The following is a 15,118-nucleotide window of genomic DNA, read 5'->3' as shown; positions in this document are numbered from 1 at the left end:
TGGTGGTGGTGGTGAAGATTGTGATTAAGAAGATCCAAGTCAATGAAATGGATCCTATTCTCTGAATCCCTCAAAACTAGGATTACAAACGGTCGATTTTTTACTTGAATTTAACCAAACCGATAGTCGGTTATCGACTGTTATTTCGATTATCAAACGGTTCTATTAAATAAATATGTAATTCAGACAAAAAAAACAAAAAAAGTAAATATGTAACTTTTTTTGAAAATAACCGACGATCGATTCTGTTGTTATTCGGGTTGTTTTCTTACAACCCTACTCAAATCAATGGGTTAGGAGGGATTTGTTCATTAAACACTTGCAAAATTACAATATTATCTCTAATAGTAATAAGACACTTGGGTCATTGCTTACAGTAAGGGTATAACAGTAATTGCAAATCTTAAACTCCTCCTAACCCAATACTCTCCCAACCAAGCAAGGGTTCTCTCAATTTCTGACATGGGAGCTCAAAAATGTAAAATTTACTTCCAGAAAGAGAGAAATACAGAAGAAGATGAAAATGCTCATCATTCCAGTTTCTACCGGGAACATGTTTAATATTATCATTTCAAATTCTAGAATGAACATGATTCCATAACAGTTTCCCATTTGTTCAATTACCTTATTTGTACCAAGCGTTTAAGTTATCTAGATCTTCTGCTTAAGAACATGACGCAGTTGGACTTTCTGGCTCCCCATTCTTGCCTCCAAAAGCTTTGCCTTCAAACTGTTCTTCTGCGCACCACGAGGCCATTCGATGCATCCTTTCATCCCTCGAGCTATGTGAGGATTTCCAGAGTCAGGAGAACTCCAGTGGCCCACCAGATCAGGGGGGCTGACGCCACCGTTACTGGACCCCTGGTCAGGAGAAACAATACCCACACTGGATTTCCTCCCATTCGATATCCTACCATTTATTCCCTCAACAGTTATTATTTTGTAGTTCTCACCATTGATCGGGCATGATCTCCAGAGGCTGGCTATGGACGACACCTTCTTTAGTTGCTTGGTCGGCATTGAACAGACTTCACTGATTTCTGTAATTGGCGTTTCTCCGCATCCATTTTCTTCCCGTTCAGTTCCACTTCCTGATACGTTACTGTTTCGGTGATTCTTGTTGACAGACATGGCAATCCCCTCTGGTGAATAGCTTGATCCCTGATCCTCAAGATGGCTGACAGTTTCCCACCCACTTTCATCTTCTTCTATTTCCTCATCAGGATCATTGTATGCATTCGAGTATTTCTGAATGCCGTCCTTATTAACCACATTGACCTCAGGACTCACTGTATGAATTTTCGAAGCATGACTAGCAGGACTACATGCTGCAGAGGCTTCAATTTCCCTCTCATTTTGTTCACAAAAATTGAAATCTTCGAAAACAGAGAAAATATCATCTGGATTAGGTGGCTCATATGTAAACTCCTGGATGTCTTGAACATTAATTGATGCAGCAGCCTGTCGAAGCAACTCTGCTTCTTGCATTTCCTTCACATCTAGAATTGCATTTCTTGACCTCAGAAAAGTTTCTAAATCTGCTACAAGCTTGTTCATTTGAGAATACCTCTGTTCAAGTGCCACCTTAGCATCAACCAACTTCATCTGCACACGTTCTTCGCGCCAGACCTCAGCTATCTGCAACATTTTCCTTTCCTCATCTACTTCCTCCCGAAATTTCATAGATTCCCTTTTCAATGCTTCAAATTCAGCCTTGTCCTCTCCAATCTCCTTAGCAAGCTCATCACAAACTTCCTCAATCAATTCTCTGGCTTTTCTTTCCTTTTCAAAATCCTGCATATATCGCTTTGCTGATATCTTAGCATCAGCAAGCTCATTAACCAATTTGGAGTTAACAATTTCAAACCTATGACGACTTCTCTTTTCTCGGCTTAAATCAGATTTCATATCATCTATAAATGCTCGGATTTTCTCATGCTCTCTACTACGCCATGCAGACCTCTCCTCGCTGACTTTCCTCAGGAATTGCTCAAGTTTCTTTTTGGAGGACCGACGTTCGGTCTCCAGCTCCTGAATGCGAGCTCGAGACTGCTCCAGTTCAGCTTCAAGTGCAGAAACCACTGATACAGCACTTACTTGCTGGTCCAGGCGCTTCATCTGTCCATATATCTGACAGACCTCATCTGTCGTTTCCAAAGAAACAGGATCCCACTTTGTCGCACCCTCCATTAGAGGGTTGGAAAACTGAAATGCTGGTTCAAGCTACAACAGAGGAAAACAAGTCCTAGATCAGAGAATTCAGGGTAAAAGCAAGAAATTTACCAATATCCCATCCCATTTCAATTGCATGTGTATACCTATGGACATTTACATCTAATACTATATAATAAGCAATGTCAAAGGCCACTCCATGGGATGTACAAAAATAAAGTGCATAGAAGTAAAATCGAATAGGTTGTTAATGTTTCTTGTTTCATCGAGAATTTAAGGAATCAACATACCTTATATAAGAATCCATTCTTTCCACTAGAAATAGAACAGGGGCTTAGTAATGGATCCTTTGGATCTTCCTCATATGCTTTGCCGCTTTGACGAGATATAAATGAGACGCCAACATGACTGGAAGAAGGCTACAGAGAAAAAACAATGAAAATGATTAAGGATCTCTGTTGGAACAACAATAAAATAAAATTTCCCCAGGACCTTTAAGATTAACAAATTGAATTCCCATGATTTTAATGAGACTTACCAACTACCAACCGCAGAACAATACAAATAAAAAAAGTCCGTGAAAAACGAAAGTCATTCAAATTATTATATAGATGTCCTATAATGGAACTATGCACATAAGATACAAATAAATAGATTCAGCACTTCAAAGCAAGTCAGAAGCGACAAAGCGTGATGAAGAAATCACATTGTACATGTGTTTAATGATGCTGACAAATCAAGAACAATGAGAACAACGCACACAATCCTCGGCAAATCCCAGTAATCATTTAAACAACATTATAGACCACAGAAGTCCTAAGAAAGAAGTATGCGAATCAAACTACAAATAAATTTATTCAAAATTTCAGACTGAGTGCACAAAGATCCCCTGAAAATATCAGCAAGTGCTTACACAACAATAGAGATGTCCTAAAAAAGCACCAAATGCATCGAACTTCAAATAAATAAGCAAAACCCAGCGTCGCTAAGGACAAAGTTCACAAAAGAATGAAACCTGAATCTAAATAGACTATGTATAAGTGCAACAGAAAGACTAGGGTACACAAAATCGCGATAAACTCTGCTAATTAACTTTAAAATCCTCTATCCTACAGTGAACAAGGAAGCAGAAGGAGCTTTTTCAGCGCAAGTATACCATTCAACCACAAAGTAGGCAGCAGAAAACTTCAACAGCAATGTTCAGTCACTTTTCTTTATGTTTTCCTTTTTAACTGTCATTCTATCATAAAATCATACAGTTAATATGGACTAAGAATGATTTCACTAATCCAAAATAAGACTTCAGAAATAAGGTACATGATGCGCAAAAAGAAACTATCTTTAATCACAATGCGGTCAAGATCACAAAATTAAGAGAACCCTATGAATAAACAACACGCATTTTATTCACTTCTCTATGCAAACCCTAGAAAAACTTAGCATAGATACAAATCGTCGAATAAAATCTGACCTGAATCTCTAACCGATCCCTGCTCCTATCCCCACCACCACTGGCGACGGTCTCCGGCAGCTGCATCCTCCAAAGGCCAGCGGCAAGTTTCCTCGCCGATACCACCTTCGCGCTTCTCCTGCGACCTCTCCGGTCACCCTCCAGCTCCTCATCCTCAACAGCGGGAGTTTTCTTCTTATCTTCTGTCTTCCATTTCAGCAACGGCGTCTCGGGCCGGCTCCGTCTCCCAACTGGAGCTCCGGTACGCTTCAACCGGGTCAGGCTCGGGTTCCGGGTCTTGCGGAGTGTGGATTTGCGCGAGAAGTCGAGATCCGATCCCGGTTTCAGATTCAAAGCTTTGGTCGCCGAAAATGTCGTCGGAGGCTCCTCTTTGCCGGTGATCTTCTTCATACTCCCCGGCGAGGGTGGGACATTTGGGAGGAGATGGCGTTACCTCCAGAGAGTTCTCGTCATGGGTGTGTGAAGAAGTGAAAGTACACACAGAGCTTAGAGTGAGACTCGGTTTCGATGATGTTGTCAAAGAAAACGACACTGAGAGACATATACTGTGTGTATATGTATACAACTATATACGTATATATGTAATTATGTATTGGAGGGTCAACGAATGTAATTTCGTGAAAATGGGGGCCTGCACTGAATTGATAATACGGCGTCGCTTTAAAAAGGGAGTAGATCGCGCCAATGCACGAGTGGCTCGTTTGTTTCATCACGGGCATGTGCAAACTGCAAAGAGACGTTGCAAAATATGTATTTTAAAGACCGTGGAGATGAAACGATGTCGTTTGACTAACCATGTACTTTTTTAAGTAATAACACACCAGACAAGCTTGTCAATTGGACAACTGATATGAGCATAAACTCGGGCCATCAAACTCATGAAAATAGAAGTTTCTCACTTGACAATAAGGTAAGTTATGTTAAAACTCAATACGCGACTACAAGGATGTTGTTTCTAGTGAAATCGAACTTAGAGATTCACCGTGACTTGGGTAATCATCTTATATTTGTGTATTTATTTATTTGATAGTTTTTATTTTTTAATATTTGGGATTTTCTGTATTTATAAAGTTAAGAATTAATGCATTGCCATTACTCATCCATAAATTTCAACCAATTCGAACAAAATACTAATTCATTAATTTTCATACGATATTACATTTATTTTCAATAAAAACACAAGTATTCAATGGCATTAAATGTATGTAAAAGATATCAGTGAAACTCAATTTTTATCTTTTCACTTTTTTAACCGAAAATGACACCATATAAATTTACATTTTAGACATATGATATAAGCCTAAATAACGTTTGTCAGGCTTGCACACACAAAAGCTTCACACTTGACGACATAGTAAGTTGAGTCAAAGTCCATCTCATGACCACAAATGTATTCCTTCAAATGGGAATCAACTTATAACCTCTCGAGTTCATAAGTTGATAATTGTGGAATTTTCTTAATGATATTCTATGTACAATGTGTATATAGATAATTGATTTGTTTTTAGGATAAAAGCACACAAGATTTGAAAGGATACCTACAATAATAATATACATGTTATTTTCGTAATTTATATATCAATATTGTGTACATTTCCTAATACAAGGCTGTCATGGCAAGATTTTTTATTTTATTTTTTTGCAGATCTAGTAATTAGTCCATTTTGGCAAAGGTATCCGAGGAAAATAACACGTGGAATGCACCCATTAAAAAAAACCGACCAAGTGATGGACTCCATATATTCATTGTTTGCAACAAGACGACGAAATGTACTCACTACTCACATGGGTTATGGCATTTTATGCATGGTAATGTCTAACTAGACTATCTTGGTCGATGATCATAATAATATTAATACCCCACATATATTTAGATATTCTGTCTACTTATTATAATGTTTAATTAATCATGCAAACCATTGGGTGATAGTCTATTGGTGAATCTATAGAACTAAATTGTATGAATTCGGAAGGTCCTGAATTTGATTCTAACCGGAAGCTATACATTAATTTGTGGTCACGCGTTGAGATTTTACTCAACTTTCCACGTCGTTAGTGACCGACACCAAAGTGTGTGTGTGTACTTACCCCAAGTGTAGGGTATCGTCAAGTAATAAACCGGTGAGTCCGGTATCGATCCACGAGGAAGCAATGCAAATTTGAAGTGAATGATATGCAAATGACTAGCTAACACTAATAAACACAATGAATATCAAATAAAAGCAAGTAAAAGAAATGGGCCGAATGACTCGGTAGCATGAGCGATTTTGTAATCAAAGTAAGCACAAATTGGATTTAAAACAATTAATTAAAAACCTAGTCTCTAATCCGTCCCGGTGGCTACTCGGTTCTCATACTCAAGGTATCATTGCAAACACACACAACCATACACAATGCATTGTGTGATACTATCAATCATGCATATGCAAAGAGAATTGGGATATAAGACTTCAATTCATACATGTAGGCCATCGGGTCTCTTAATCTACGATGAACGCAAAGGGATAAGCACCTAATATTATGGATTAATGTTCCCCCTTGGGGCTCGGCTTGGCTAACACCCTAGTTTCACACTCAAAGATCAATTAACCATAACTCTCCCATGCACATTCCTAAATTAACCCAAAACCCCATCATCAATACACATAATTAATAGCTATGCAATGAAAAACTCAATTAATTAAGGAAATCATGCAATGGGTTTAACAATTCTCAATCGAACACATTAGATGCAATCCCTAGACTAGACAATCCAAGAATACAATCAAATATGTCATTCCCATAGATCCAATCACACAACTATCACGAAATTAAAAGAGAGAAATCGAAGCTACGATTCTTTGAGCATACCTTGAGTAATTGAAACCTTGCATCCACCCTTCGAGATTAGAAACTAGAGAAGAGAACTACCCACTCATGATTGTTGCAATAAACATCCAATCTATTGTCATCTAAATCAGAGTTTATACAAAATCAAGAGAAAGCACCAAAAACAACAAAGAAAACTTAGAGAGAGAAACTAGATCTACACTACTCCTATGGTGGCTTCATGTTGGAGAAGTCAATGAATGAGAGAGCCAAAACAAATCTTAGGGTTTTCTCCTCTTTTTACAAGTATAATGACCTATTTACCCTTACAAAGCTTTCTCCCATTGGTTACATTTGAGAGATACCCAAAAACCCAGCTCAATTAATCATTCTTAGAATGCAGAAATTGGGCGACTGTCCGGACGGTTGAAATCTGTGTGGACAATTAAACCCTCTGGTTCCAACTGTCCAGACGGTTGAAATCTGTTTGGACAGTTTGTCCTGATTTTCATTTTTAGCTATAGCTTCGTGATTCTTTCACCTTTTTGCCCTTTGATTCAATTATCCGAACATCCAATGAAAGTGTCCGGATAATTCTTCATCTCTATGAACTTTTCTTCAATCCCGAGAGCTTCTAATTTTGTCGGTTTAATCATATTTTCTGCAAAACCAATGAAAGACAATCATAAGAGTAAAACTAACTTATTTAAACACAATTACATTACTTAAGATACTAGAACTCCCTAATTAGATGGTATTAGGACCTCAAAATAGAGGTCCGGTCAGTTAGTAGGCCGGAAACTTCTATTCGTGCGAGGCTAATGGCCTCAGTTTTGTCCTATATGAGATGTTCAAAAGAATATGTTTGCATGGTGTCGTTTTTAAAAAAATGTTTAATCATGCATGTAATTCAGTAATTGTCACAGTTGATTGATATATTTTTGACATATTGTTTATGCTTAATCATCACAAACCAAAGTATAATCGAACCATGCTTTTGTCTAGTCATGATAGAACAAGACCGACTCGTTGGGTACCATTAATCTTTGAGAAATAGTATTTTCACCCCCAAATTGGTTATCCCACCACCCAAATTGGTACCATTAATACAGATTAGTGGGTACATTTAATGTATACTGTAAGTTATTATCTGTACGGAGTGACCCATTCATTTGCATGATCATACCTGAATCTAAACCACTGAATCATAATAGGAGGCATCGGGTAACCATCTGTCAATACCAATTGAACAAAGTGATTACCATTCACAAATCCTATTATGATAGTAATACATTCATGTTGAGGAAGAGGTATAGAACGTAGAGGAAAAAATGTCAAGCAGTAAATTTATCCGTTAATCTGCATTGATGAGATGTAATAAGTTTGGTTTAATTAATTGATGGGGGAAGGAAAACTAATTAGGGGGTGGGAAAACTAATTTTTGGAATGAGAATCAAATGTCAAATTACACATAATTCAAAAGAATAAAATATCAAATAATATCAAAAAACAATCATTTGGCGGGTGGGATAACCAATTTAGGGGGTGAGAATACTTTTTCCCTTAATCTTTGCCATTTATGTCAAAATATCAAATATTAACTAAGTAATTAATTAATTAATTAATAGTGGTCTTCTTGGTTACGGAAAATATGATCGCAACAATACAATAGATATATGGTTATGTCTTTGTTATCATATTCAATCCAAGGGTTGACAAGATTTGGATAATTTGGCATTTATCTCTTGTGAGCATCAACTTAGCTAGCACATGTTTCATTACTTGGGCTAAGAAATGTATAGTACATATGAGTCACAAAAATAATTAGTTCCTAGCCTAATAGCTAGTAGCTTGGAGTGAGTCTTACCTTTCTAGGTTCTATTAGAGATTATAAGGGTGTTAGCTGTCCATGTGGTAAGACTCCTCATAGGCTATGCACAACGACGTAATTAGCAGGAGTGCACTATATCACTGAGTTAATAGCCCGCGCGTCCAACTGGGGTAGGGGCGAATCCAAGACATAATATGAGGAGAGTCGCCAAGGATGGTCACATGATTTTATGTCAGGGTGGCTAAGAGGGGATCTAGGAGTAGCGTTCTCATAATTTTTTTGGGTTATATATTCGAAAGTATGAAAAATAATACTAAAAATCAAAAGTCTATAAAAGTAGATAAGTAATAATTGTCACATGTCTTCTTGTTTTAACCATTTTTCCCAAGACTGGCAATTCTCTTGAGTTTGGCTCAAATCTAGCAGAGGATCATCTTAGACTCTTAAAGAAATTGGGTTCGAAGAAAGGAAAACTAAACGCCAACAATAGATTGTATATGATTCTAAACTCGAGAGATTAATTTGTATGTGAATGTGAGACTGAGCCGAGATAGATGATTTAGTGCTCTGCCTCTGTTGCTTCACGAATCACAAACGGAGACCTCAAGTCATCCTAGATGAGGTAGAAGAGGGGGGCGAGGAAGATTGTTGTAGAAGAAGAATATTTTTGGTCAATGAACCTTTTTTTTTTTAATTTACTATATATTTAGGGGATCTTTTCTGTTATTTACTATATACTTAGGGTTATTGAAAAAAACTATTGTGGGGTCAGGTGGCCCTCACTTAACAAGAGGCTTCGTCTCTAAACTGGGCCTTGCAATGTCTAAACGGAGGGTTTAATTTGCGAACAATTGTGTGAGTCCATGAGTTTAACTAAAATATACTTAAAGGATCATTTATCAAAAACAAAAGTGATAAGAGATCTCAGTTATCCCAGTAATTGATAAGTCACTCGCTGGTTCAATCATAAGATTTTGTGGGCTCCGACACTTACATCAATCAAGATACAAGATAAAGTACTGGGATGATTGAGATCTCATTTACTGGAATTCCTAACATTTTTGTAACAGAAATTAAAAATATCACAAAATAATTAATTAGGTCACGTTCTTTCCAAATTTTGTGAAGGAAAAGAAGATAAATCACGTGATGTTCGATCATCTCCAAATCTGTGATCTCTTTTATTTTCCTTCGAGCGGCATTTTCTTTACAAATTTTAAAGGGGAAATATATAAACCACAACAAATAAGGTTTTAAATTATTTTCCATGAAATGAAAAAGAAAGCACACTATTTAGTGTTGTTTCCTAAATCTAAGATAAGACCCAAGAAATTTCCATAATGGGCCGGAGAGGGCTTGGGCCCACTTACTAAGTTAGTATGGCCAAGTAAACATGCCACGCTCACTCTTCAGTCTTCAGTGAAGTTGACAATCTAATATTGGGCCGCCACCAAAATCAGCCCATCATCATTATATACCGTCATCGTCATTACCGTTAGGCATCAATATTATTGAATATTGATGATAAATTAATAATCTAGCTGGTTAGCCAGAAGATATCAAAATCAAAAATTACTCACCTACACTACTACCATATTCATGCTGTAAATTATTTGCAAACCCTACTTTAATTGCTAATTAAGTGACTTTCAAATTTGAATTGACTAATTGTGGTGCGTCGATTAAGTATGTCTCTTTCATTAGCAAGTCAAATTATGGGAATCACTTGGGTGACAGCCTAGTGGTGAATCTTTCTGGGGGTCAAACTGTATTGACTCGAAAGATCTTGAGTTCAATTCCCATTGAGAACAATACTCGTGAGATCACGCATCGGACTTTGACCCAAATTACCATGTCATTAAGTGGAAGAATTTTGTGTGCGCGGGCCTGAACAGCTCCAGTTTAGGTCATATTGGATGTCCAATGCACAAATTTATATGATGTCATTCTCGGTTATTAAAAAAAGTTATGAGCTTTCTATACTTTTTTTACTTGTGATGTGCATTTTAGATTGTATTCACTGGGCCTAAGGCCGTTGAAATCTATGGCCCACATTCCATCACTACATTGTCCTACGAATACCATGTGGGGTGGACGTAAACAGTACAGTGATCACATTATACTTTTGTAGAAAAAAACATTTCAACCAGACAAGGTGGACGCCACGTGTAAGGCAATAGTGAGGCAGATGGAAAATGACGTCTAGTGAGCTAAGCATTAGTCCTCTACAAAATGCACGGTGATTGGTGAGCAGGGGTGGGGGTGGTTTGTGAATATAATTATATTAAGTGGTTGGTGAACGTGAAAGGTTGGTTGGAAGCAAAATTGGACCCACCCACCAACCAACCCCCCCCCCCCACACTTCAAGAAATTAAACTTTTTTTGGAGGGACATACAAATTTATAAAATGGATTTTCCAACTGAAAAACAACTCAAAAGGAAATCAATAATAATCCCGAAAAAGTCTCCAGAAGCCAAATTAACAGTAAATTGCGATTTTGAATGCCTAAACGATGAAATTTCGTCAAAAAACTAACAATTACTATAACGAAGCCACTAGTTTTGAAGTACACGTCATTTAGAATTAACAGTGTGATTTTCAGCTCAATACGTTGATAATGACCATAATTATTATTTTGCCCATTAATTGTCACGACTATCAAAACTCTCCATAAATACGACATCTATAAGATCCACATAAGATATTCAAGTTCATTGGACTAGAATACCATACAATATTGCAATCCCATAATACAAAAAGTGTGTGTTCGTTGTTAAGAGGAAAAATAAAATGTACACTCTCTCCTCAACACAACCACACATGGACACTTCCCTATTGTATGTCTACAATAGTGCGAAGGAGTCCAATTCAAGTTCAACTATCTACGTCAACAAATCACTACTTGTTTAAGTATTTGGAGATAGTGCGAGCGATTTAATTACCTATAATTTATATCAATCAAAAAATCCATAATCTTCAGGTGAAAAAGGTAGAGTATATTTGTGTATGTATATATGTTAATTTTCCTTCTCAAACAATGGCAGATCTAGAAAATAGATTGTGTGACATTTGGATCTCAAGTATTGTAGAACAAAATACTACTAAATAGTGTTGAATAGAAAAGCAAAGGAACACTCGGAGGAGCATATCATGATTAGTGGATAAGATTAAACTCATGATTAGTGTCATGATGGGACAAATAAAGGCAAGTTAATATCATAATCATCATGCTTAAGGAGGCTCTTCTGCTCACGTGGAATTTTTAAAAAAGCAACAAATTCAATGGCACCGAAACCTAAAGATTCCTTTCGCATATTTTGCGTTCACACTTACTTTATTTAATGGGGCAAGATTCCATCTTTATAGCCCGTTCACACCTATAGCTTTATTTGGGAGTAGAGCTAGCTGGCTCAAATGGCTTCCCCCACTTTTCGCTTGGCTTCATTAATCTTTGGCTTTTTCATTTTATTTTTTTTGTTTATTACTTTCTTGGCTTGATCAAATGGACTAGCCGACTTGTTGATATGTATTGGTTTAGTCACAAATGGACTAAACCTTCAATTGTAAAATAATTAATAGAACCTACAAGCAAGTTGTTAGACAAGAAAAAGTCCTTGAAAACTTTTTAAATGGTCAAAAAAAAATTTAAAATTAATCTCAAAGAATACGTCTTGCGATAGATCAAATGATTAAATATTAATGAAATTGATTGCTATCATTCTTTATTCGATACAAAAATGTACAATTTTAAAAATAATCAAATATGTGTCTTGAACACTACAACAAAATCTTGACGGTTGATTGATTTGTGTGTTTCGAAGGTATTTTCTATTGAGTGTTGAAAAAGGTGGAAAATAGTCAAAACGTTATGGGTTTAATTTGTGTTGTTCTTTCAAAATACATTTTGAGTGTTTTGATTTAGAATCTCAAAACATCAAATAGCTAGACGTATTGAACATTTTAAGACTAAAATAGCTAGACGTATCAGAAAATATGGCAATTAACTATCCAATTTTTTTGATGAACAATTAATGTTTATCCATTTCACATCTTTGAAAAAATATTCATAATACGGTGCATAGATTTTCAATTCATTCTCAACACATATTCAATATTCAAATATGATCATTTTTAGTGTCACAATTCTCTCAAACACATGTTTTGCATATAGCTAGCGTACAATATCGAAATGAAGAATTCAAATATATATTGGATAGAAGAATGATTTGAATTATATATATATATATATATATATATATTCTTTATTCTCTTTCCAAGAAATGAGAACTCAGCTAAGAGACGGCTCATCCCAATATACCCTCTCGGTAAATCAAGGAGTAGCGGTTAAACCTAATACATGCTCTACGTATCGCAAGTTTGATCTTCAAGTGAAATTCGAACCTGATCGAGCAATATATATGCCTAACCATATGTCTTAATATTCGTTCTTTACTGCTGATCAGACAATCATTTGGGGTCATGTCTTGCGTTTAATTAACTATCAAAATCTTGCATATCTATAATGTGCATTATATATATATATGTGTGTGTGTGTGTGCTTTATCCGACTCGAGTGGGTGCGGGCACAAACCTTTGTATTATCAACTTTCATGGCGTTGAGTGAGCTACCAATACGATGGAGTTAAGTCTATTGTCCCACATCTTCCAAGAATTTATGTGAAATATGGAATATAATAGGCTAACTAGACTTTCAAACTAGTTTCTTGTGATCAAATTAGTATGTGTTGGGTCTAGAAACAAAGTCGTGCAGACCAATATGGATTTGTCAAAAACAAACAAAAGTGTTACTAATGCGGAGCAACGAGCTCTTACACATTAATTCCACCGTCAAAAGCATATATGATCAAGTCAAAATCTACCGTACGAAGACCAAGTATAAAGTTAAAAAAAATTTGCATGCACGGATGGATTAGGATATTCATCTCCATAAATATAATTTTAGGAAGTTTTATTAGTAGCCAAGTTAATTAAACTAAGCTAGCCGAGCCTGCTTGAGCACATGAATCCAAAATAAGTTGGAGGATTAGGTCAAACACTTATCACCCGCCATGTTAGACGACATGTCATCCAACGTGGCACTTATTCAACTTTGACTTCTTCTTCTTCATGCAACATCTCTTTATATTAAAAACCCTTCATTCTTTCATCACCAAACCTTCCTCTCCCTCATCTCTCTCTCTCTCTCAACAGACACAAAATCATTAGCTCAGATTTTTTTCTTAAGAGATCAAAAATGGGTAATTGTTTACGTCGAGAATCGTCGTCGTCATCGTCGACGACTTGGGCCGGAGAGGATTGGGGATCCCCGGAGGAATTCGGGTTAGAGGAAGACATGAAAGTAGAAGAGAAGGTGCTTTTAGACAGCTCCACGTCGTCGTCATCATCATCAACAAGAACAAGAAGTAATAGAGAAGTGAAGATAAAGATTACAAAGAAGCAATTAGAGGAGTTATTGGGTAAGGTTGATATTAAGGAGTTATCAGTGCAACAAGTTTTGGCACAATTGATGAGCGTCAGCGATGGGTATGATGCTCATCAACGGTCATGGAGGCCGGCCCTACAGAGCATTCCGGAGATTAACTGAGGGCTACGATCCAGTTGATGATGGCCGATCTCTTGTATATTTATTTCTGGGGCTTTGTTTTTGTTTTGGTAGAAAAATGGGATTTCCAGGGTGGTCCCACAAGTTTTGCCCAATATTGTGTTGTGTACATATACACACAGAAGAATAATTAATCATATATAGTTTGATTCCAATTTGGGTTAATTTGTTGGGGTGAAATACGGATTGTCGACATATGTAGGACAAATTAGGTATCGTGTATTTATTTCTGAAAATGATCTCACCTCTCCCACTCGAACACATTACCTCTTGAAAATGAAAAAGTGAGAAATATCATTTATTTGCTTTTGAGAAAGAACGCCGAGTAATAGAACATCTTGAGCCATTTAATCATACCCACCCATCACTCCGAAGTGTTATTAGGAAAACTTTTGGAGTGACTAAAAATAAATGGATACTCAAGTTGGATTGCGTGCAAAACACTTTAATGATGCAGAATTTACATACATGAATATGATGATTCAAGTAATTATGCTCAAAATTTTGTATTAATTGAAAATTTAGTGTTGGGAAGACTATTTTGTGTGATGATAGAATAATGGTTGGCGTGCGCGCTAAATAAGCTCTATCAAATAGCCCAAGTCAGACCATCTCATGGCCTATTATGGATATGCATTAAAAAGGTTGGGGTTCCCAGGTCTTTCATACAAAAACACAAATAATGTCCTTTTCATGTGTGAGTTGGCTGGCTGGATTTTCGATTGCAAGTTCGTCAGTGTTTTCCAAGACATTGTTGTGGTATGATCCTGTGCTTTGTTTAAAGTTCATCTAAAATGTGTTATTGAGTATTTGTACTGTTCATAATACTTCGATGATATTTATTTTTTACCGTTTTACGTAAGGAATTAATTCAACATATTACTCCAATGTAATCGATTTACAAATATATATCGCAAACAGAAAAACATAATAATATAGTTTAAAGCAATAAGAAATTATATTGTAATTATCACAATTATTCTTTACGAGTCTTTATATTTTGAAAACGCGATATTACAACATGATTAGTAATATAGTTCCAAACAACTCATTTTCTATGTTTTGGGCCGTAGGGGGGTTAGAGCTATATTAACCATTGGAAGAGGGAGAGGGATGGGTTGAAAGATTGAGAGGATATGAGAGCCTTGGCCTTAGCAGGTGGGCTTGACAATTTATGAATGTTATTTAATAAGTTGGATTAGAATTAATGGA

The 15,118-nt window shown here is 36.4% G+C and overlaps 2 protein-coding genes across 2 annotated transcripts; one reads left to right on the top strand and one right to left on the bottom strand.

Annotated features, from left to right (window-relative positions):
• Window positions 1-465: 465 nt before the first annotated feature.
• On the bottom strand, window positions 466-4,180 carry LOC119989498 (uncharacterized protein At5g41620-like). The gene is made up of 3 exons (XM_038835076.1): window positions 3,644-4,180; window positions 2,463-2,591; window positions 466-2,223 (listed from the first exon to the last, which is right to left on the bottom strand). Exons 1-3 carry the CDS (start codon window positions 4,031-4,033, stop codon window positions 652-654), a joined length of 2,091 nt encoding a protein of 696 aa, XP_038691004.1. The 5' UTR covers window positions 4,034-4,180; the 3' UTR covers window positions 466-651.
• Window positions 4,181-13,443: 9,263 nt separating this feature from the next.
• On the top strand, window positions 13,444-14,071 carry LOC119989668. Its single transcript, XM_038835330.1, has one exon. It carries the CDS (start codon window positions 13,538-13,540, stop codon window positions 13,886-13,888), a length of 351 nt encoding a protein of 116 aa, XP_038691258.1. The 5' UTR covers window positions 13,444-13,537; the 3' UTR covers window positions 13,889-14,071.
• Window positions 14,072-15,118: the final 1,047 nt, after the last annotated feature.

This window comes from Tripterygium wilfordii, chromosome 21, assembly GCF_013401445.1.
Source record: "Tripterygium wilfordii isolate XIE 37 chromosome 21, ASM1340144v1, whole genome shotgun sequence".
NCBI lineage: Eukaryota > Viridiplantae > Streptophyta > Magnoliopsida > Celastrales > Celastraceae > Tripterygium > Tripterygium wilfordii.
Note: the sequence above shows the minus strand (reverse complement) of the source record. Positions and strands in the feature narration are given on the sequence as shown.